Consider the following 21,393-nt stretch of genomic DNA (forward strand, 5'->3'; position numbering starts at 1 on the left):
GACCCCAAATAGCCAAAGCAATCCTGAGAAGGAAGAATAAAGCAGGGGGGATCTCGCATCCCAACCTCAAGCTCTACTGCAAAGCCACAGTAATCAGGACAATTTGGTACTGGCACAAGAACAGACCCATAGACCAGTGGAACAGAATACAGAGTCCAGATATTAAACCAAGCATATGTGGTCAATTAATATATGATAAAGAAGCCATGGACAGACAATGGGGAAATGACAGCCTCCTCAACAACTGGTGTTGTCAAAACTGTACAGCTACGTGCAAGAGAATGAAACTGTATTATTGTCTATCCCCATACACAAAAGTAAACTCAAAATGGATCAAAGACCTGAATGTAAACCATGAAACCATAAAACTCTTAGAAGATAACATAGGCAAAAATCTCCTGAATATAAATATGAGCAACTTTTTTTTTAATGCATCTCCTCGAGCAAGGGAAACAAAAACAAAAATGAACACATGGGACTACATGAAACTAAAAAGCTTCTGTACAGGAAAGGATATCATCAACAGAACAAAAAGGCATCCTACAGAATGGGAGAATATATTCATAAATGACATATCCAACAAGGGGTTAACATCCAAAATATATAAAGATTTCACATGCCTCAACCACCAAAAAGCAAATAACCTGATTAAAAAATGGGCAGAGGATATGAACAGACACTTCTCCAAAAAAGAAATTCAGATAGTCAACAGGCACATGAAAAGATGCTCCACATCACTAATCATCAGGGAAATGCAAATAAAAACCACAATGAGATATCACCTTACTCCACTTAGGATGGACAGTATCAAAAAGACTAAGAACAACAAATGCTGGTGAGGATGTGGAGAAACGGGAACCCTCCTACATTGCTGGTGGGAATGTAAGCTAGTTCAACCATTGTGGAAAGCAATATGGAGGTTTCTCGAAAAATTAAAAATAGAAACACCATTTGACCCAGGAATTCCACTCCTACGACTTTCTCAGATTCAAAAAGACATATGCACCCCTATGTTTATCGCAGCACTATTTACAATAGCCAAGATATGGAAGCAACCTAAATGTCCATCAGTAAATGAATGGATAAAGAAGATGTGGTACATATACACAATGGAATATTATTCAGCCATAAAAAGAAAACAAATCCTACCATTTGCAACAACATGGATGGAGCTAGAGGATATTACGCTCAGTGAAATAAGCCAGATGGAGAAAAACAAGTACCAAATGATTTCACTCATCTGTGGAGTATAAAAACAAAAAAAAATTGAAGGAACAAAAAGCAGCTGACTCACAGACCTCAAGAATGGGAAAGGGACTGGGGAGGATGGGTGGGAAGGGAAGGATAAGGAGGAAAAAGGGGCATTATGATTAGCACACCTAATATGGGGCGAGGGCACGGGAAAGGCAGTATCACACAAGGACGACAAGTAGTAATTCTATAGCTTCTTATTACGCCGATGGACAGTGACTATAATGGGGTATGTGGTGGGGACATGATAATGGGAGGAATCTAGTAATCACAATGTTGCTCATGTAATTGTATATTAATGATACCTAAATAAATAAATAAATATATATATATATAAAATAAAAAGGGTTTACCCCTTAATGTCTCCAAGAGGGTCATATATCTCAAACTAAAATACACACAGGCCATGGAACAACCAATTCCACATTGTACCCATTTATCCTATAGATAATGCTTATGTAAGTATCCTAAGAATATTCACTGTTTTAATAATGAAATATGGGAAAACTAAATGTCTATCAATAGAGGGCTGAAAAAATAAAACTGAGCTCAATGATAATAGACTACCTATATAGCTATTAAGAAAAATGGAATTACACAGAATCAGGGAAAAATATGGACACCATGGAAGACATCCACAATATATTCTGAAATGAATCAAGAAGCATAACCTTGAAAGACCTGTGATTGTGATCAACTATAGTAACTTACTGAACAGTAAATCAGAACAGCAATTTCCTGGTAGGGGAGCAGAATGCAAGAGTATTTTTTGGGGTGATGGAAACTGTCTGTATTTTGATTGGATGGGTCTTGGCTGCACAGCTGTATAAAATTGCCAAAAGTCAGCAAACAGTACACATAATTAACATCTCTATTTCAGTGTATGCAAACTTCACCTTAAAAAATAAACAGAACAAGAAACTTATGAAATTAATTTTTCAATTGTAAAATTAATAAATGCTTATAGTAAAAAATAAAACAGAAATGTTACAAATGAAAATCTCCACTTACCCTTTTTCCCAATCCAACCTCCCCGGAGTTAAGACATTAACAAGGTTTTTTCGATACACATAAATATATATAAATGTGTGTATTTTAATTGTAAAAAAGACGTGATTATCCTACACATGGCAACATGCCTTTGATATTTAATCATAAACATCTTGTCTTATTGGTAAATAAAATTCTCCCACATTAAAGGATATGACAGTCCACTATTCCACTGCATAGGTAAGCCATAACTTACTGAACCACTGCTTTATTGTTGACCACTAAATAATCTTAAAGGTTTAACAAAATGAACACTTCTATATTTACTATAAATCTTAGGGGTATAAAAATGTACCATAATTAGGGACTGTAAAATGTTCCTTGGAAATATAAGTCCCATTATAATATGAAAGCCTGTTTTTTTTTTCTAATTTTCAAATATATGCTTTCCAAATATAAGTGAGAACAATGCCTGTTCTATTAGTACCTGATATTATAACTGTGAATTAATGAATAAAACTTTTCATCAGTTATGAAAGTAGGAAATATGCTGCTTTATATTTTTGTAGCTCAAAAAATGTTTTAATTTAGCAGTGGAATCCCTAAAGATATACAAATAAATAAAAAAAGTTTTTTGGAAAGCAGGGGGAAAAACTGCTCAACCCAACAGACCTAAATCCATTAATCTCAAGGTATATGAGCCTATTCCTCATTTCCTTTTATAATATTCTCCATGATTAAGAAATCAGCATTTATGAATGTGTGAATTCCTATCTATATAAAGTAGCTAATCATAGAGAAAATACCAAAGAGTAAAAAAAAGAACCTGTACAAATTTGCAGAATATAATTTCAAAATAAGTTACAAACCTAGGTCCAATAACAGGAATAAGTAAGACATCCTGAAGGTCTGGATGTTGAAGAATAGGAACACTTAATCCATTAAACTGCTGCTAAAAATAAATACATAAAATTATAAAGCAGTTATTTATTTGATAAATTTCAATTTATGGAGCTTCTCAGTGTCATTACCTAGCAGAGCATAAGGCTTGGTTTATAACATTTTCACTATGGGACACTGGGACACTATAAAAATCAAACACTTCAAAACAACTATTTTTCTCTATTACTTGATTCTGAACTATCATGACTTCTTTATGAAAGATCAGTTATGCTTATTCTTTAGCTTTATAAATATAAACCATGTTTACGGTAAGTGACCTACTTTGAAAACATATCCAATGTAGAATCGCATGTAGTACTTTTTTTAAGAAAAGCTCCTGAACAGGACACTCAAGATTGAGATTATTAAACACCATTTATTATACACTATTAACACTGGATGCCATGTCAGTTTTGATGAGAGAAATAAACGCTTCTTGGCCAAAGTTCAGGATTTTCAGTACCCTGTATCATAGTCAGCCTTCAGACTTCAGAAATGGATACAGGGCCAGTGGTATAGGTGATGGGGCCTGCTCACACAGTCTCAAAGAGAGCCAATTATATGCATCTCTTCCAAACTCCACAGTCACAATGTTAGCTTGAAATTGACCATGGTGGGAGTAGTTACACCACTGAAATCAGCAAATACTACAAAATGTTATTTTTCCCAGTTCAGTATATTCCAGCATACCACTGTTGCAGGCCAAAGAAGACTGGGCACTCCATACATCAGAACGAGAGCAGAATAGTGAATTGGACAGCAAGGACTATATACTCTATCAGAGGACAACATGCAAATATTTGAGAACAAGTTTCTACCATTGTAAGCCAGAGAATTTTCACATACTACACAGAAGAGCAGTAACAGATATTTGCATTGCTTTGTAATATCCATACATTACCTAGAAAAACATTTCTAAGTTAGTAATAACAGAGAAAAAAATTGTATTTTAGAATTCCAACTACATTTCTACAAAGTCAATAGCTCTCCTGACTTGTGCTTCTTTGAGGCAAAGGATATTTCAGACTAACCATATATAACATAACTATAAGAAAGCTGAAGAGTAAACTCATTCTCTCACTGTCCTATTCCTTTCTTTCCCTCTCTGTTTGATGACCTTCCAGACTATGGTAAACTGATCTTTCCAAGAAGAAGAAAGATAATGGATTTTGTCATTTGTTTTAAAAGTACTATTTTATAATTTGTTTAAAAGTATTATCTGCTTTATGCTATAGAGATCAGTCCTTCTCAAGCCAAGGTTTTCCTCTTTCCTATCAGATGTTAAAATGATACAAGAAATAAGTTTCATAAAACCACACATGTGCATAACTTCCATAAAACAACACAAGTAAACTTTTTTAAAACCAAGCATATCATCTTTTATTTATATTAAACAACTATATTAAACATATTTGTTTCTGCCCTATGCCCTTTTATAACAGCCTTATTGGGATTTAATTTATCATGTCATGCACCCATTTTAAGTGCACAACTCAAGGACTTTTAATAAATGTAAAGAATCATGCAACCATCATCACCACTATCCACTTTTAGGTATTTTTCATCACAAGGATTCCTCATGCCCATTTTTTGACAATCCTGTTACCAGATCCAATCCCAGGAAACCACTAATCTACTTTCTTTCTCTACAAATTTGCCTTTTCTATGTATTTAATATAAATGGAATCAAAATTTATAGGGCTTATATCTGGCTTCTTTCCCCCACTGATGTTTTTAATGTTCACCAAAGTTGTAGCATACATAACTCATCATCTTCATTGCTGAACAGTATTCCTTTGGGTGACTGTGCTACCGTTTGTTTTTCTATTAACCAGTCAATGAACATTTGGATAGTTTCTCCCTTTTGGCTATTATAAACAATGTTGCTGTGAATATTCAGGTTCAAGCATTTGTAATGACATCTATTTCATGTCTCTTAGGTAGTACCTAGGAGTGGAACTGCTGGGTTATATAACAAAGTTATGTCTAATTTTTTAAGTGACTATCAACTGTTTTCCAAATAAGCCAAAACCAAAAGAATGCAATAAAATAAAAAAATAAAATAAAAAACAAAGAAGCCAAATCCATTCGATGTTCCTACTTGCAATGTATGAAGATCCCAGTTTCTCCACATCCTTACCCACCAATTGAAATTTAAGTTATTAAATTTTAACATGTGGCCCAAAGACATTTGGAGACAAAGCACCTAACTACTCTTCTATCAGCCCACTGGGAACATCTCTTTAGGACACATGTGAGGTTTGGAACATGGAAGGGGAAAGAGAATCACTCCAAAACCTTCTCAAGCCCCCTTAAATGGTAGAAATACAAACTGCTCTACCACCAGCTTTCTATCTACTGCTCTGGACCCAACCTTCTCTCTTTAATCTTAACCTTTGAGGAAAAGGACTCAAAGCCAATCCAGAGTGATTCTGTCTGCCTCACCCATGAGATCTTGTATACCCACCAGACTAGGATACAGAATATCTAGGTTATAGGAACAACTGGCTGGGGAAAAAAAATTTGCATCTGCATGAGTTAGGGACACTTCTGATGGGCCTCTGAACAGTTTCCTTTCTCCTAGCTAAAAGTGTATGCATGACTATATAAAAGTACTCATTTTAGTTGCTTAGAAAAATACATATTTGGTCAGTCATATGACCAAATACTTATTTTCCAAGTATTATTTGATCTTCATCCAGTTTCTGAAAACACTGTGGTCTTAAAGGTGAAATGGGTGTCTTGACATGTTAATGAGAGACTACTGGACCCCCACTCAAGGGCAGGGGCTGGAGGTTGCATCAGTCAATGGCCAGTAATTTAGTCAGTCATGACTATACAATGAAGCCCTCACAAAAACCCCTGAGAAGAGCTTTTCGCCCTCTGCTCTCTTGGCTCTTGCTTCTCAGTGAGGGAGAGCCTCTATGCTTGGGGAAACATAACACCTCTATGTGCCCAGTGCCAGGCCCCAAGCTCCACGAGGCCAGAAGCTCCTGTATTTGGGGCCTTTCCCTGTATTTCTCTTCATCTGGCTATTAACTTGTATCCTTTATGGTACCCTTTATTTAACTGGTAAATGTGTTTTCCGGAGCTCTGTGAGCTGCTCTAGCCAATTAACTGAACCTAAGGGGGAGGTTGTGGGAAACTTCAACCTGTAGCCCAGTAAATCAGAAGCACAAGTAATAGCCTAGGGCTTGTGACCAGCATCTGGAGTAGGGAGTGGAGAGCAGTCCTATACGGCAGAGCCCTTAACCTGGGAAATCTGGTGCTGTCTCCAGGCAGGTAACATCAGAAATGAGTGCATTCTCCAGCACCTTGCTGGTGTTCGGGAATTGCTTGGTGTTATGTGTGTGGGAAGAACCCCCTCCCCACCCTGACAAACACACTGGAAACAGGTCGAGGAATCCAAACGGAGTTAAGCACACCCTTGAAATGCCTAATACCATTACTCTCAATAAAATTTTCACTATCAGTTGAAAGTCACATTGTTTTTTCTCCAAGTATTCTAACTTTTGGTCTCATACACTCAAAATACCATAGCTGGTTCTTAACAGCACAGTCACCTACCCACAGCTTGAAATTTATAGAACTGTTCTGAGAGTATTACATTCTATAAATGTAATGTGTTAAAGAAACTACTCAATACGAGTGATTTTTTTCTGAAGATTTCTTAATGTTATACCTAAACTGATAACAGAGCCTGTGATATACAAATGGAAGCCTTTTAATCTTGCTTGCCTCTGCTTTTAATTTAGATAGTAATTAGATAGCTTATTACAAAATGAGACTTCTGGGTTACAGTGGACCACTTCATATGTATTTTAATAATGAAGCAGCTAGGCCCAGAGGGATTGAATGAACTATCCAGTCACTAAAAATAATAATTTCAGGATCAAAAGTGCTAGGTTAAGTTCTGGCATTGCCACTATGTAATTTTGAACAATTTAACATTAATGATCCTCAATTTCCCTATTTGTTAAACTGGAATATTATTCTATCATTCGTAGAATTTTAGCAGGGAGCAACATGACAGACTATTACAAATATGTACATAATAATGACATAGAAAATTTGCACAAACCTTCCGAAGTTCATCAAGTAACAGGTTTTTCACATGTTGTACTGAGACTAGATGTGTATTTACTCTTACAGTTGTGAATGATGGAGGGTGTGACAAACGATTTAACAGAGTTTCAAACTTCCTTTCTGCTTCTTGTTTACCTAAAGCAGATACAACCTAAAAAGAAAGTTGATGTTTCAATTTCATTACATGAATTAAGAACATGAAGCATAATATGTATGCACATTTGTTTCAACTACTGAAACACCTTTCAGCAACTTCAGTTCTATTTCCCTTTACTGTATTGTTTATGTCTTAACACTACGGTAATGGTAATACTTCACAGGGTTCTTGAGATTTACTTGTAGTAATGAAGCTAACAAAATGTCCAACATAAAGGGCTTGGAAAAACATTGCCTAAACTTCCAAGCACTGTTAACATTTTGAACAGATTAATATCTGCAATTATTCATACAAATTCAGGATTTCATTCTTATTTATAATTAACCATTAAGTCATTTCTGTAAAGCTATTAACTTATTAACCTCATATCCTAGAACAGATTGGTTAGTGGCTTTTTAATATTTTATTAAATGTAACAACTATATTCCAAACAGGTAGCAAAGATAACCCATCAGAAATGAAGGTATAGTCAAACAACCAAATTTCCTTGTAATTAACTAAAGCTTTCTGAGACATGTATTCCCCCATTTTTTGTCATCTTCGACTACACCCAGCCTCACAGAATCTTCATAAACCACTTGCCTGCCTACCAGTCCACCAGCCTAATAGTTTCTCAAGGTTTAGATTTTTATTAAACTTGAATATTCTTTTATATCTATATTTTTACAAAGGAACAGCTTTTCTGTTTTTAAAATTATATACAGGTTTGAGGCAGAGATGGTGCCAAAGATATTTGGATCTTCTTTTATAAAAGAATGTTTACCGTTTTAAAATTGCTGGAAAAAACGCTGAACGCCTTTCTGTACCTTTATACGCTCCTTGTTATTTTAAGTGAAGAGAAGCTATTTTCTCTTTTATACTGTCTAGTGATCCCTTATTATCATCTTTGGAAATAAAATGTAGAAGTTTACAAGTTACGGCTTCAGCAACATCTTTAAAGATGAATTTCCACTTAAACGGTTTACTTTGAATAAAAAAAACAAAAATTTGGAAAATACAAAGTTACCTAAAGGCAGGAAGTAAAATGGAAAGAGCACAGGCTTAGCAATCAATTAACCTGCACTGAGGTCTTCACTGTTAGGCTCTGCTGGTAGCACACAGAATGAACATGTGCCCGAACAATGCCAGTTGCTTTCACATATGATTAATACCCTAAATCAACCTTATAATGTATTTTTAACCATCTACTTCTTGAAGGCAAAGAAAATCAAAGTTAAATAATGTGATTTACTCAAAGCACTGAAAAACAAATGAAGGGTGGGATTACAAATCTGTACCTTCTTTCATTGTACCCAAGCACTTCAGCTTCAGATTTCAGGATTGTTACTTCATGTCAATTTGGGTCAATGGTGTCAATGACTTGGGACCCTCGGGTCTCTCTCACCTATTCAAATGGAGAGGAAATCTCTACCAAAGAAAGAATGCGAAGACTAAGAAAGGTCTGCAAACTACCTAGCACAACTGGTGGCTTTTAAAAGGCACTCAACAAACTTAGAAGCCCTTCCACCTAAGTGCCAGAGCGGGCACTCGGTCCAGGTATACCACCTTCTCTACAGGACCAATTCCCCTTATCTGGCTTTTTCTTGTAACACCTTCAGTGCCATGCCTACTGCCAGACACATAATCGATTCTTTTTCTCCTCCCTTCTTTCCCATTCTTGTGTTAAACCGTCTACCTCATTTACCTCATGTCAGAAGACATATCAAATACCTGCGGGAAAATATTGGCTTTTTTTACATTCGAAAAGACAATAAGCAACACGAGAAACTTTACCTTCCTTTTAGACCTTTTTCTACTTTTCTATGTAAATATTTGCATTTTAACAAATATCTAACATGTCTGTCAGACCTACCTCCTTATTCATAAAGCCATCTTTAAGGTAACTTTCAACCTCGAGTCTCAAAGATATTTTAGGGAAAATAGACATTTTTTTCCTATTGCTTAGTCCTCCTCCAAGAGAAATGCTGGAAAACGGTGGGTTTTTTCACTTTCCGAATTAGTGAGCAGCGTCTTGACAATGAATAACCACCCACTAGATGCCGGGGCCACCAATGCCCCATAAAAACCACGCCGCTCGCGCCGAGTTGAATTCGGGAACGCGGAGGCACGTCCACGCTTCCTTGGCCGCAGCCGTTCACAGCGGCTTCCCCGCCTCAGCACACCGTCCTGGCTCCTTCTTTAGGGGCGCTCACGGAAGTCTCTGGGAGGCAGTGCCGTTCCAGTTGCAGAGAAGTACAGAACACAAAGTGCGTAACGAGCGAACCCGCGGTGAACCTGGCGGAGAGCTGACAACAGGCTGCCAGCGGCTCACCCACGTTTGCCTCACAGCGTTATTTCCAAACCCACGCTCCAAGTAGCTAGTCAGAATAGATGCTTCTGGTTTGCGTCACTTCCGGCGGCGGGCCTCACCCCTCCCTCCGCGACCTCTTCCAATCCGGAGCAGCATATTGTCGCTACGTCGCTTCTCCGGAGTTCCCGAGCCGCGGCCGTGGCACCTTCCAGTGCTGCGAGCCTCCGGTGCTTTCGCGAGGAGCAAACAAGTCTAGGGCCCTGGCGCCATCGGAAATGGGGAGATGACGTGAGTTGAGTCGAAGACTTTGCTGACCTGAATAAGGTGAGGGATTCAATTAGTCACTTCCTAAGTGATCCCCAAAGAAAGGATGAAGCCAAGTTTACTTGGACCCATCAGCCGCCCTTTGATTCCATGAAATTAGTTTACATCTCATGCATACCGACCTGACTAAAGTTGTGAATGAACATTAAATTTTTGAAAACTGGGTTAGAAGTACATTAATATCCACGAATGCTCAGGTGAAACTTAAAAACCCAGACAGTATTTAAATTAGTTGAATAAAACTACCAATTACCTCCATCATAGTGGATTTGTACTTTAAAGATGGAGAAACTCTTGGCATAATCTTATATTATAGATAAAAAGACACAAAGGGAGAAGGTACCTAACGACAGTCACTGGGCCATTTTATGATTGAACGGGAAACTATTATTCTGTCTCCTTGACTTAATGGGGTTTTTTTTGCATCATACCATGATCATTGGCACATAACTAGGAAAGGGTTTGGTTTTTTTTTTTTTTTTTTGTCTTTTTCTCTAGTTCTCACATGGAGATGTTTGTTGTTTTTTTTTAGGTAATACAGCTACTTTCTATGATACACGAACCAGTTCCTGCAGAGTTTTAAATTACAGCCTTTATGCTACAGGACCCCTGTTTGGTTGTTGTTATCTCTTACAGACGAATAAAAACAAGATTCAAGTAGCTGAAATAACTCCAGGCCTCACAATTAGTGAGAAGGTCAGGCTAAAAACCACAGGCATGTGGTTTCTAAAGCCAGTCCTACTCTTTTCACCACGGCTTATTTCAATAAATTCATGGAATTTTTCCATGGCTTAATCATCTGAAAGTGATTAGGATTATGTCTGGACCAGGCATTTTTTGGACCAAAGGAATTTTCTGCAGCCTCAACATTGTGGGGACCATAGCACCAATAATGGTTGGAAGCTGTAGGAGATAAGGGAGAAGAAAAAACAAGTTGAACTAGGTTGTAAACTGAGAGTAGAGACTTTAGCTCACCACTGAATAGGCACTCAAATATTGAATGACTAGATGAATAGATGGAGCACATCTTTGTGAACAAGAAAAAGAAAATGCTGATAAAGCATGTGTTTGCAAGAAATCAGTTCACCAAGCTCAGCACATGTGAACAATGCTGAGAACATTCAGACTATCCTTGACAGGCAATATTGTATTGACAGTTACGTTAATGAAGAGGCCTCTTAGTGCTCCAAGGTTGGGTCCAAGGAAAGCATACTATAAATCTGAAGTTGGCATAGTCAATACATATTGTCTAAGCAAAGGAAGACCCCTATGGGGGTGGGGGGAAAAAATTTCAGATACAATGCCATAATCTTAAATCTTAGTTTGTGGAGCTCCCAAGCTTAACCTTACAAGCAAAACAAAATTTAAAAAAAAAATCTATTCAGTATTTATTTCATGAAGAAGGCAGGAGATTTGGAAAGAAATGTCTAGAAAGGCTGGGAATCTATCAATCTCTACTCATCTGAAGACTGACCAACTAGACTTAAGTCACTGTGGACATTATCTTAAAGATTTAGGAGAATTTTTTTTTAGTTTTGTGTGTTTTTAAGTTTCATTCCTAGTTAGCAAAACATGCTGTCCCTGGACTCTTGGTTCAAGCTATGCATACAATTTATTTTTGTTAACTGAGTAATAAATTGATTTCCATACCGGCTGTAACTAGTTCTTCCAAGTATTATCTGTAGTTTATAGTAGTTCCTTGTAAGGAATATTAGATACAGATTATATTTCCGATTTCTTAATTCCTTTTACCCTTTGAAATTTCATTCTGTTTTGCTCTCAGAACATCTATTCCTTTACCTTTTTCTTCAGATTTGTTGAACTGGAGAGAAAAACTACTGGCATTCCATTTTAATTAAAGGAAGTTATTTCCAATTAATATTTAAGAAAATAAGTTATAAGCCTAATGATGGCATTATGTTCCTGTTTTTATAACTTCTTATTTCGTGAATTTCAATATATTTATATTCAAATAGCAACATTCCACAGAATTGTGTTACCTCCTTTGCATCAAGGGCTACACTGAAATTCATTTTTAAAAGATTTAAAGGGATGTTTTAAGAAAAAAATTTACAAAGGTATGTTACTCAAAATTTCCTACTTTGATTAAATTCCTAACAAGTATTTGTGCTACAATTTATATGTTTCAAATGCACAAGATGGACTAAAGTGTTACTTTTTTCTAACAGATCAGTAATTGTAGTACATCAGCATTTCTATTTAGATATTCCACAACTATTTCATTAATCATATTCATTTTTCAGTTGAGACTAATTTTTTTAACTACCAGTTAATAAAAATTTCAAGTTTCTAAATCTAAAAATAAAACTTTCTAATGTGAAAAAATATTTTAAAGAGTCCTGTTTTCAAGTAAATTGTAAAAAGATGACAAAAGAACCGTTCAAAATAAAGGTTCCAGATGTTGCAAAAGATTAGAACCAAAAAAATATGAACAGCCCTGCTCATATATATGCATTCCACTTAATTAAAAGTGAAAGAATAATTCAATTTACTGCCTCTAAAGTATCTTAGGCCATCACAAAAATATTTCAGAAATATGTACCTTTTTCCTTCAAAGCTCTGCCAAAAATGCCCTTTTTCCAGAAATCGGTTCTTGGAAATCTGAAACCAAGAAAAAGTAAAATGTAAGGTTTACATCTATGTCTAACAATTGAAGAAGCTACAGAATATACAGTTTGTTTCTACTAATGAAACTAGAACTAGAAATGTCCCTTTAAGCCTCTCCCTCCACAGTCATTTCTACTTATGAGCCAATTCAGTCATGAAAGTTATACTAATTTGCATAGGCTCAGTACATACCTTTTCCTTTATATGGGAGGTTAAAACTTGCCTTTAGTATCAGAAAGTTGGAGCACATTATCCCACATATAAGTCTTAAAAGGTCCTTGACATAAGACTGGAAGGACACGGTAAGTCATAACACTCTATGTACAGGTAACCAAAATAGTTTAGTGTGTTTTTAACTGACTAAAATCCATAGTCTTTTCAATTAAGTTCACCCCTTCAGCTGGTTTCATGGGAATTACAGTAAAGTTACGTGCCAGGGTGTGAAAACTTTAAAACTGTTAGAACCTGACCATGGACTAGAAACTGAAATTGAAACAATTACGTAGTGCGGCCCTTCCGGCAGCAGCCAGTTCTTCCAAGTATTATCTAAAGCTAGTTTATAGTAGTTTCTTCTAAGGAATATTAATATTATATACATATAATTTAATTCCCTAGTTCGACTTTTTTCCCTTGGAATTTAATTTCTTTTTTTTGCTCTAAGTAGCTTTGTCTTGAATTTTGCTGAAGGCGCTTGAAGCATTTTCTGTTTTACTGAACTGGAGAGGTTACTGGGATTCCGTTTTAATTAAAGGAAGTTATTTTCAGTTGAAACTTAAGAAAATAATTTTCTTATTTCTTCGAATAAGAATATATACGAATTTAATAATGTATTATAAGAATATATCCACGAAAATACCGAACGCTTTGCAAAACTGGGGGGCCTTAAGTTTATCACATAAGTTAAGTCTGGTTACAGGCATTCCATATTCCATAGATCGTTTCCCAATCAAGTCCATTCAAAATTAAGAATCACGGCAGAACTACAAGCCTGCCTGTCTGTACAGGGTGACAGTAAGAGATCAGTTGTCAAAAATACTCATTTAGGTGCAGCAAACCGCGGCTGTTCAGCTTGCGAAACTAGTCTATCCCCGATTTAAGGATCAGGGACGCACCTGCCAGACAGCGGAGCTTCAAGAAAGGGTAGCTGGCAAACACTTCGAAACGGCTTTTAGACAGGAAGCGCTCACTGAGGGAAAGTCCGTTACACCCACACACCCACACCCCGCCCGCCCACCGTAAAGTTTGAGCCCGCCTACCGGAAGTGAAGTCGAAGAAAACGCCACGTCTAAAGTCTGGAAAACGTAAGGTCTCTTACGTATGGTGCCGTCCTTCCGGCGGTTGGTGGTCCGCGAATAGGGACAGGAGGCGGAGCGGAGGTGGGGCTTGGAGCTGGTAGACGCTCTGGTGGTTAGGTGGGTTCCGATCGCGGGGGCTACGGGTCGGCGTTGGGCTCACTGGGCTCGAAACAAAAGACTCTCCGGTGGGTCCTCGGTGAGGCGCTTTCCGACGAGTAGCGGAGCAGCGGACCAGAGCTCCTCCACCAGCCGGTGGCACGCGGTTTCAGTGGGCTTCTCCGCGATTCCCGTAGCCAGCGCTGCGGTGGGGGGCCCGGAGCGGCGGCACCTGCTGCTGAGGGGCCCCGCGGCCCACCCAGGTGCTCATGATGGGGCTAATCTTCGCTAAACTGTGGAGCCTTTTCTGTAACCAAGGTGAGAAGGATGGAGCTGCACAACGGCTTGAATACGAGAAGTGTCTGGCCTCCAAGGGAACAGCAGGAGCGGGGCTCTCGGTGGACACAAACGGCCTGAGACCCTGAGAAGTGACTTAGTGGGGCGGGTAGGAACTCAGTATTTTAAGCTGGGAAAGGCGCAGGAGAGACATGGTGTGTGGAAGGAATGGGGAGTCAGAAGAGGAGGCATTTGGTGTCCCAGAATCCAAACTAAGAATTTTGGGATTTTAGCGAAAGCAAATCGGAAAGCACCTAAATGATACCTGGAAGCATTTTGAGGGCCTTGTCCTTCTCTAATTAAGCATCCTATGCTTCAGGATAAGTGTCCGCTCCGAAACCTACCAACCTTTTTCTTTCTTTTTAATTATTAGTGCTACTTTGTTTAACGCCCTGCTCTTTAAGCCAATGCGCCTTCACGTTTTCTGATTTCTTCTGCTGTCCAGGGCTCGGGAAAGAGTTGTCTTACTGAGATACACGGTTTTCTCCTTCATCCTAAACACTTTATTCCTTTCTTAGACGTTGACAAACTGAACACTTTTGGTTCTGTGTTGGCTATTGCATGCCCGTAATTAGTCCAGCGCTCGTTATGAGACATCTAAAAGTTGCAAGTTCAAAGGGCCAAGAAGTTGTAAAACCTGTTCTGAGTCAGAATGAGATGTGATGTCTTCTGAAAAGACAAAATACCCAGACCAAAACGGGGCCAACAATAGGTAAAGTTTTAGGTATTCATTTAACAGAATGTTTTCTTTTAACACAATGTTTTCCTAGTTATCGAAACCAGTTTTTAAGTTCAACTGGTTTCATTTTGCACTTAATAACCAGCTATAACATAAACCAGTATTTTAACGTGATACCAATTTTTATTGTTAATGTATTTTTTTTCTGGATTTAAAAAGTCGAGAAGAATGAATGGCTTTAAGTTCACTTCTTCCGTAGATTGATGATAACACTAAAGTAATTTTTTCAAGTTATAAATAAATACAGCTATATGCATAATACATACAGGTATGTATGTGTGTGTGTATATATATATATATGCAGTTAACACATGAATTTTCAAGTGGGTGAAACTGGCCTGTTGAACTCCTCATGAATATATCCATAAATTTAATATATTATTTTTTCAGCAGCTTATATTTTCTACTCTCTTATGTGAATTTGCTATAAAGCAGCATTTTAAAATATGATAAAAAGTATAAAGATCACTACAGTAATCACTTTTTTTTTCTATAGTTTAAGAAATACACCATTGTATAGTTTAAGAAATAAAACCAGGTCAATGGTTCTCCTTTGTAACGCATTCAGTTCCCCTTTCTTCCCTCTGCTTTGTTACTGCTCTTTTGAGTCTTCCTTATTGTGTGGAAGGGAGTGAAGGATGTAGAGGGCAAATTTGGGAGCTGAAGACAACATTCATGGGCTGCTGTTAGGGTCACATATTTGCTGAGGCTTCCTCAGTCCCTCTTATTTATTTAGAATTTTTCTTTTCCTTTAACTTTCCTGTTGAACATCTAAAACTAGTAGTTATTCTGTCATTTTATTCTCATTCATTCATGCAACTAACATTTTAGTCGTTGGCCCTAAACCAGCCTTCAGAGTTAGGTATAGAAGATAAAAAGATTAAAAGCAAACAGAAAAGATACATAGTAACTTCCTCTCAAAATATTCAAAGGTCAGTAAATAAGACTGAGGGGGGGAGGAATCTGTTAAAGTAAATTATTTAACAGATTATGTATAAAAGTGTGGTAATGATCCAAGAAGTAAGTGATTAATTATTCTCAGGTGGTTCCTGGAAGACTACAGAGAAGTATGCTTGAACTTTAATGATAGTTTACGTAGGGCATGCTAGGCCAACCTAGTGGAAGGAGCATGTTACTCTGGACAGAAGGATTAGTAATATGCAAATGGGAGAGAAATTAAATAGGTTGGTACATAGGAAGCTGAAAATAGTTTAGGTTGGCTGTATGGTAGTTTGTCTGTGGGGGGTTGTTAGAGGAGGTCAATCCTCTAACCCCGAGAACCAGATCACCAAGGGCCTTGAATGTCAGCTTAAGACATTGCACTGTATTATAGAACAAGATGGGAGCTGTTGAAGAGTTTGATCAATTTGTGTTATTTTTAAAGCAGACTAAATAATGTGATATGATAGATACTTCAGTCGTATATTTTTACTTAATATATCAACAAAATCAACGGACAATTTCAGTGTTACTATAACACATCTAATCCAGAGATACCCAAAGCACTCTATCTTGGTTACATATTAGAATAATATTCCCAAGACCCTACCTCAGACAGGTTGAATCAGAATTGGGTGGGGCGTCAGTGCCTTGGTGATTCAAATGCAGCCAGACTTGGTGAATTGCTTATCTTCAAGACCCCTTTGTCTCATCTTTCTCCCTGTATTTGCCTCACTCCCTTCTTTTCTTCCTGAAGTATTTTAGAGCACAAAGCATCTTTTTTGTAAATTTGATACCTTCCTAGGAATAAGTACACTACAGCATGCATTTTCTAAGTAAAACTATTACAAAGTACATAATAGCAGTCTTGCTTAATTTTCAGCTAGAAGAATGATTTCTTGAATACTCTTATCAATGAAGGAAGTAACTTCAAATCTGGTTATCTTTACAAACTTTGTATATATATCTTTGTGTTTGTTTAAAATACATGTGTGTCTGATCTCTTTAAACTCACCTCAAAAGTTAAGCATTCTTTTTTTTAAAGAAGTTTCTTTTTTAATCTTCATAGACCTTGGTCTTTTTCTCACTGTTGTCGTACTCAACAGCTGGTCATCAGTTATTCCTTGTTTTACCCAGAATTAAGGATGAATGGAATATGGTTTAAACTGTAGTTAATTTTCAGAACCAAATTACAATGACATCTTAATTCATCATCCATCATTTCTTATTGCTGAATGTCATGTTATTTTGAGCACTGATATCCAACTCTCTATGGCATTGTTAGTCTTCACTTCTGAGGGTTCAGATCTGGTGTGTTAACATTTCTCCCTTTAGTTTATTTGGTTCTTAATTATGGACTTTTTGCTGATTTCAAACCACCAAACTTAAACTTATCATCAGTTTACTCCCTGTTTTCCAGAACAATGTCTATCCATTCCTTCAAATAGTTCAGGTTTCTGATCAAATGTCACTCCTTAGAGAGGGCATCCCTGGCCATTTACCATCACACTTTACTCTCTGTCTTTACCCTCCTCTATTTTTATGAATAATATTTATCACTAGCTATAATCATATTGTAAGTTTACTTTTTGTTTCTTTCAATAGAAATGAAATCCTTGAGGCATGAACTTTTTTTTTTTTTTTGAGTGGGCATCTCTCATATTTATTGATCAAATGGTTGTTAACAACAATAAAATTCTGCATAGCGGGGTCAGTGCTCAATGCACAATCATTAATCCATCTCAAGCCTAATTCTCATCAGTCTCCAGTCTTCTGAAGCATAACGAACAAGTTCTTACATGGTGAACGAATTCTTACATAGTGAATAAACTCTTACATGGTGAACAGTACAAGGGCATTCATCACAGAAACTTTCGGTTTTGATCACGCATTATGAACTATAAACAATCAGGTCAAATATGAATATTCGTTTGATTTTTATACTTGATTTATATGTGGATCCCACATTTCTCCCTTTATTATTATTATTATTATTTTTATTTTTAATAAAATGCTGAAGTGGTAGGTAGATGCAAGATAAAGGTAGAAAACATAGTTTAGTGCTGTAAGAGGGCAAATGTAGATGATCAGGTGTGTGCCTATGGACTAAGTATTAATCCAAGCTAGACAAGGGCAGCAAAACATCCACGGATGCAGAAGATTTCTCTCAAAACGGGGGGTGAGGTTCTGAGCCTCACCTCTGTTGATCCCAAATTTCTCACCTGGTGGCCCCCCTGCGACTGTGTAAGGCATGAACTTTTATATTCACTATTGTGTCCCTAATACAAAACATTTTTAAAAAATTTTTTCAAATGAAATTTTACATTGAAGTAAGACATACACACTCTTTTTTTAATATATTTTTATTGATGTATGTTTGATATACAATGTTGGTTTCATTGTATAGATTGGTATACAATGTAGTGATTTGACAGTTATATATATTATTAAATCACCCCAACTAGTGTAGTTACTATCTGTCCATACAGAAAGATGTTACAACACATATACATTCTTTTAAAAAGTCATATAGTTAAATTCTTAAAATGATGCATGCTAATCAAATCTCTTTAATCTCTTACCAGTATATACATATTTCTGAATATGTAGAAATTTTAAACATTATCACCTGTCCTTTCAGAAATATAACTGACATATAATAGTTTCTGGTGTACTAATCATTTGTCTTATAGTAGCAGAGAAATTAGCTTTTATGCCCTTTTCCTTTATCATCCTAATATAGTTTTTTGTTTTAATCTGTAGTCTATCTTTTCATTGTTGTGACTAAATTTTGTTATTGCTGAGCCACATTGTGCTATAATTATATTTATCTTCTTTCTACAACTCTTTTCCCCTAGAGTAAATAATTATCTCATTGCCATACTTTTCTTTGTGCATTTGACTAAGTCATTTTCTGTGATCCAGAAGCGCTCTCTTTTTTCACATCACACCTATGACATGAGGTATCCTTCCTCACACTCCCTCAGTACTCCACCCTGCTCCAAACTGGATTTGCTTCCCTATGTGCCTGCTACACAGCTGTTGTGGACTTTTCTGTGCTATCATTCTAGGAATTCACTGTGCTTTTCTATTTTATTAGGACAATCTGGCTTTACTCTTACTTTGATGAAATGTCATTGAGAAATTTCCTGCAGATGTGTCCAAAGTGGTCATATTTTTACAATTCCAAATGCCTGAAAATGTATTGGTTTATCCTGACTTTTGATTTATAATTGGGCTGGATATAGAATTCTGAGTTGGAAAACATTTCTTTCCAAATTTTTGAGTTTTTGTCATTGTCCTCCATCTTCCAGTGTTGTTGAGATTTAGTGTGATTTGTGTTTTCCTATCTCTCTGTTCTTACAGGAGATTTCAGAATTTTGTGTTCTGGTATTTTTAACTTTGAAAAGGGTGTTATGTGTGTGTTTTGGTTCATTGTGCTAAAGCCCTCTGAGCCCTTTCAACATAAAGTTGCACTTTGTTTGGATTCAGAAAAAAAAAATTTTTTTTTTCAGGTTTCTTTTAGGATTTCTTCCTCTACTTTTCTGGAAATCTTATTGGCCATACTGTACTAAGTTATCACATATTCCATTTTACTGTTCCTTTTATTTTTTTGTTTTACTTTAGATGATATTTCCTTTATCTTCTAATCCTCCTATTGAATATTTTGGTTCAGCTATCATGTTTTCAACTTACAAAAACATTTCCTTTTCTCCTATATGGTTTTTTAATTTTTTGGTGCATTGTTTTGTAATAACGTTGTCTTCTAGATTTCTTTAAGGTTTTCTTCTGTTCTCTAATTTTCAATTTATTTTTATATTATCCTTCGACATTGGAAGCTTTCCCGATAAAGGTGTTATAACTAATTCCGTTGCATGAATATACAACACTTGTTTATTCGTTTGCATCATGATGGGTTGTAATACTCTGACTAACCTTAAGACTTCCTGTAGATATGTTTTAATTTCTCTTAGGTGAATATGTAAGAGTTTAATTTTTAGGTCATAGGTTAGATATGTGATTAGTTTTATCAAAAAGTGTTAGATTGTTTTCCAAAGTGGTTATACCATTTTTATACTCTCACCAGCCATGTTTGAGACTTCTACTTGTTTCACATCCTTACCAGCATTCGGTGTTGCCAGTTTTTAATTTTACCTGTTCCATTGGATGTGCAGTGATATCTCATTTTTACTTTAATTTGCATATCTCTGATGACTGTTCAGTTTTCAGCACTTTTTCATGTGCTTACTGGCCATTTGTGAATCTTGTTATAGAATGTTCAAATCTTTTGCCCTAATTTTTTTTTGTCTTCTTTTTTTATTAAGGTATTACTGATATACACTCTTATGAAGGTTTCACATGAAAAACAATGTGGTTACTACATCACCCATATTATCGAGTCCCCACCCAATACCCCATTGCAGTCACTGTCCATCAGTGTAGTAAAATGCCACAGAGTCACTGTTTTCCTTCTCTCCAACACTGTCTTCCCCATGATCCCCACGACACCATGTGTACCAATCATAATACCCCTCAATCCTCTTCTCCCTCTCTCCCCGCCTGCCCTCTCCCACCCCTCCCCTTTGGTAACCACTAGTCCCTTCTTGGAGTCTGTGAGTCTGCTGCTCTTTTGTTCCCTCAGTTTTGCTTTGTTGTTATACTCCACAAATTAGGGAAATCATTTGGTATGCGTCTTTCTCCGCCTGGCTTATTTCACTGAGCATAATATCCTCCAACTCCATTCATGTTGCTGCAAATGGTAGGATTTCTTTCTTTCTTATAGATGAATAGTATTGCATTGTGTATATGTACCATATCTTCTTTATCCATTCATCTGCTGATGGACACTTAGGTTGCTTCCATATCTTGGCTGTTGTAAATACTGCTGCAATAAACAATAGAGGTACATATGTCTTTTTTGAATCTGAGAAATTGTATTCTTTGGGTAAATTCGTAGGAGTGGAATCCCCGGGTCAAATGGTATTTCTATTTTTAGTTTTTTGAGGAACCTCCATATTGCTTTCCACAGTGGTTGAACGAGCTTACATTTCCGCCAGCAGTGTAGGAGGGTTCCCCTTTCTCCACATCCTTGCCAGCATTTGTTGTTCTTAGTCTTTTGGATGGTGGCCATCCTTACTGGTGTGAGGTGATACCTCATTGTGGTTTCAATTTGCATTTCCCTGATAATTAGCAATGTGGAGTATCTTTTCATGTGCCTTTTGGCCATCTGAATTTCTTCTTTGGAGAAGGGTCTGTTCATATACTCTGCCCATTTTTTAATAGGGTTATTTGCCTTTTGGGCATTGAGGCATGTGGGTTC

General features: G+C 36.8%; 2 protein-coding genes across 19 annotated transcripts in view; one reads left to right on the forward strand and one right to left on the reverse strand.

Moving 5' to 3' along the window:
- NSUN6 (NOP2/Sun RNA methyltransferase 6) overlaps positions 1–13,940 on the reverse strand; it is a 115,447-nt gene extending 101,507 nt beyond the window's left edge. For 14 of the 17 annotated variants that reach the window (XM_017653333.3, XM_017653334.3, XM_017653331.3 and 11 more), the window contains exons 1-5: positions 13,781–13,889; positions 12,604–12,662; positions 9,279–10,031; positions 7,265–7,420; positions 3,111–3,193 (exon numbers count right to left, since the gene is read on the reverse strand). In XM_017653333.3, coding sequence (XP_017508822.1) covers positions 3,111–3,193; positions 7,265–7,420; positions 9,279–9,353 — 314 coding nt within the window. In that variant the 5' untranslated portion in view covers positions 9,354–10,031; positions 12,604–12,662; positions 13,781–13,889. Of the gene's footprint in view, positions 1–3,110; positions 3,194–7,264; positions 7,421–9,278; positions 10,032–12,603; positions 12,663–13,780; positions 13,895–13,924 lie in introns of those variants that run through there. The other 3 variants (XM_073229169.1, XM_017653337.3, XM_037000765.2) reach the window with 3 other exon arrangements.
- A 73-nt stretch (positions 13,941–14,013) lies between these two features.
- ARL5B (ARF like GTPase 5B) overlaps positions 14,014–21,393 on the forward strand; it is a 44,175-nt gene continuing 36,795 nt past the window's right edge. The window contains exon 1 of one of the 2 annotated variants that reach the window (XM_073229176.1): positions 14,014–14,377. Coding sequence is in view for 1 of the 2 variants with exons in the window: in XM_037000774.2 (XP_036856669.1) it covers positions 14,329–14,377 (49 nt within the window). In the remaining variant the exon portion in view is untranslated. The remainder of the gene's footprint in view (positions 14,378–21,393) is intronic. The other variant, XM_037000774.2, reaches the window with a different exon arrangement.

This window comes from Manis javanica, chromosome 2, assembly GCF_040802235.1.
Source record: "Manis javanica isolate MJ-LG chromosome 2, MJ_LKY, whole genome shotgun sequence".
Taxonomy (NCBI): domain Eukaryota; kingdom Metazoa; phylum Chordata; class Mammalia; order Pholidota; family Manidae; genus Manis; species Manis javanica.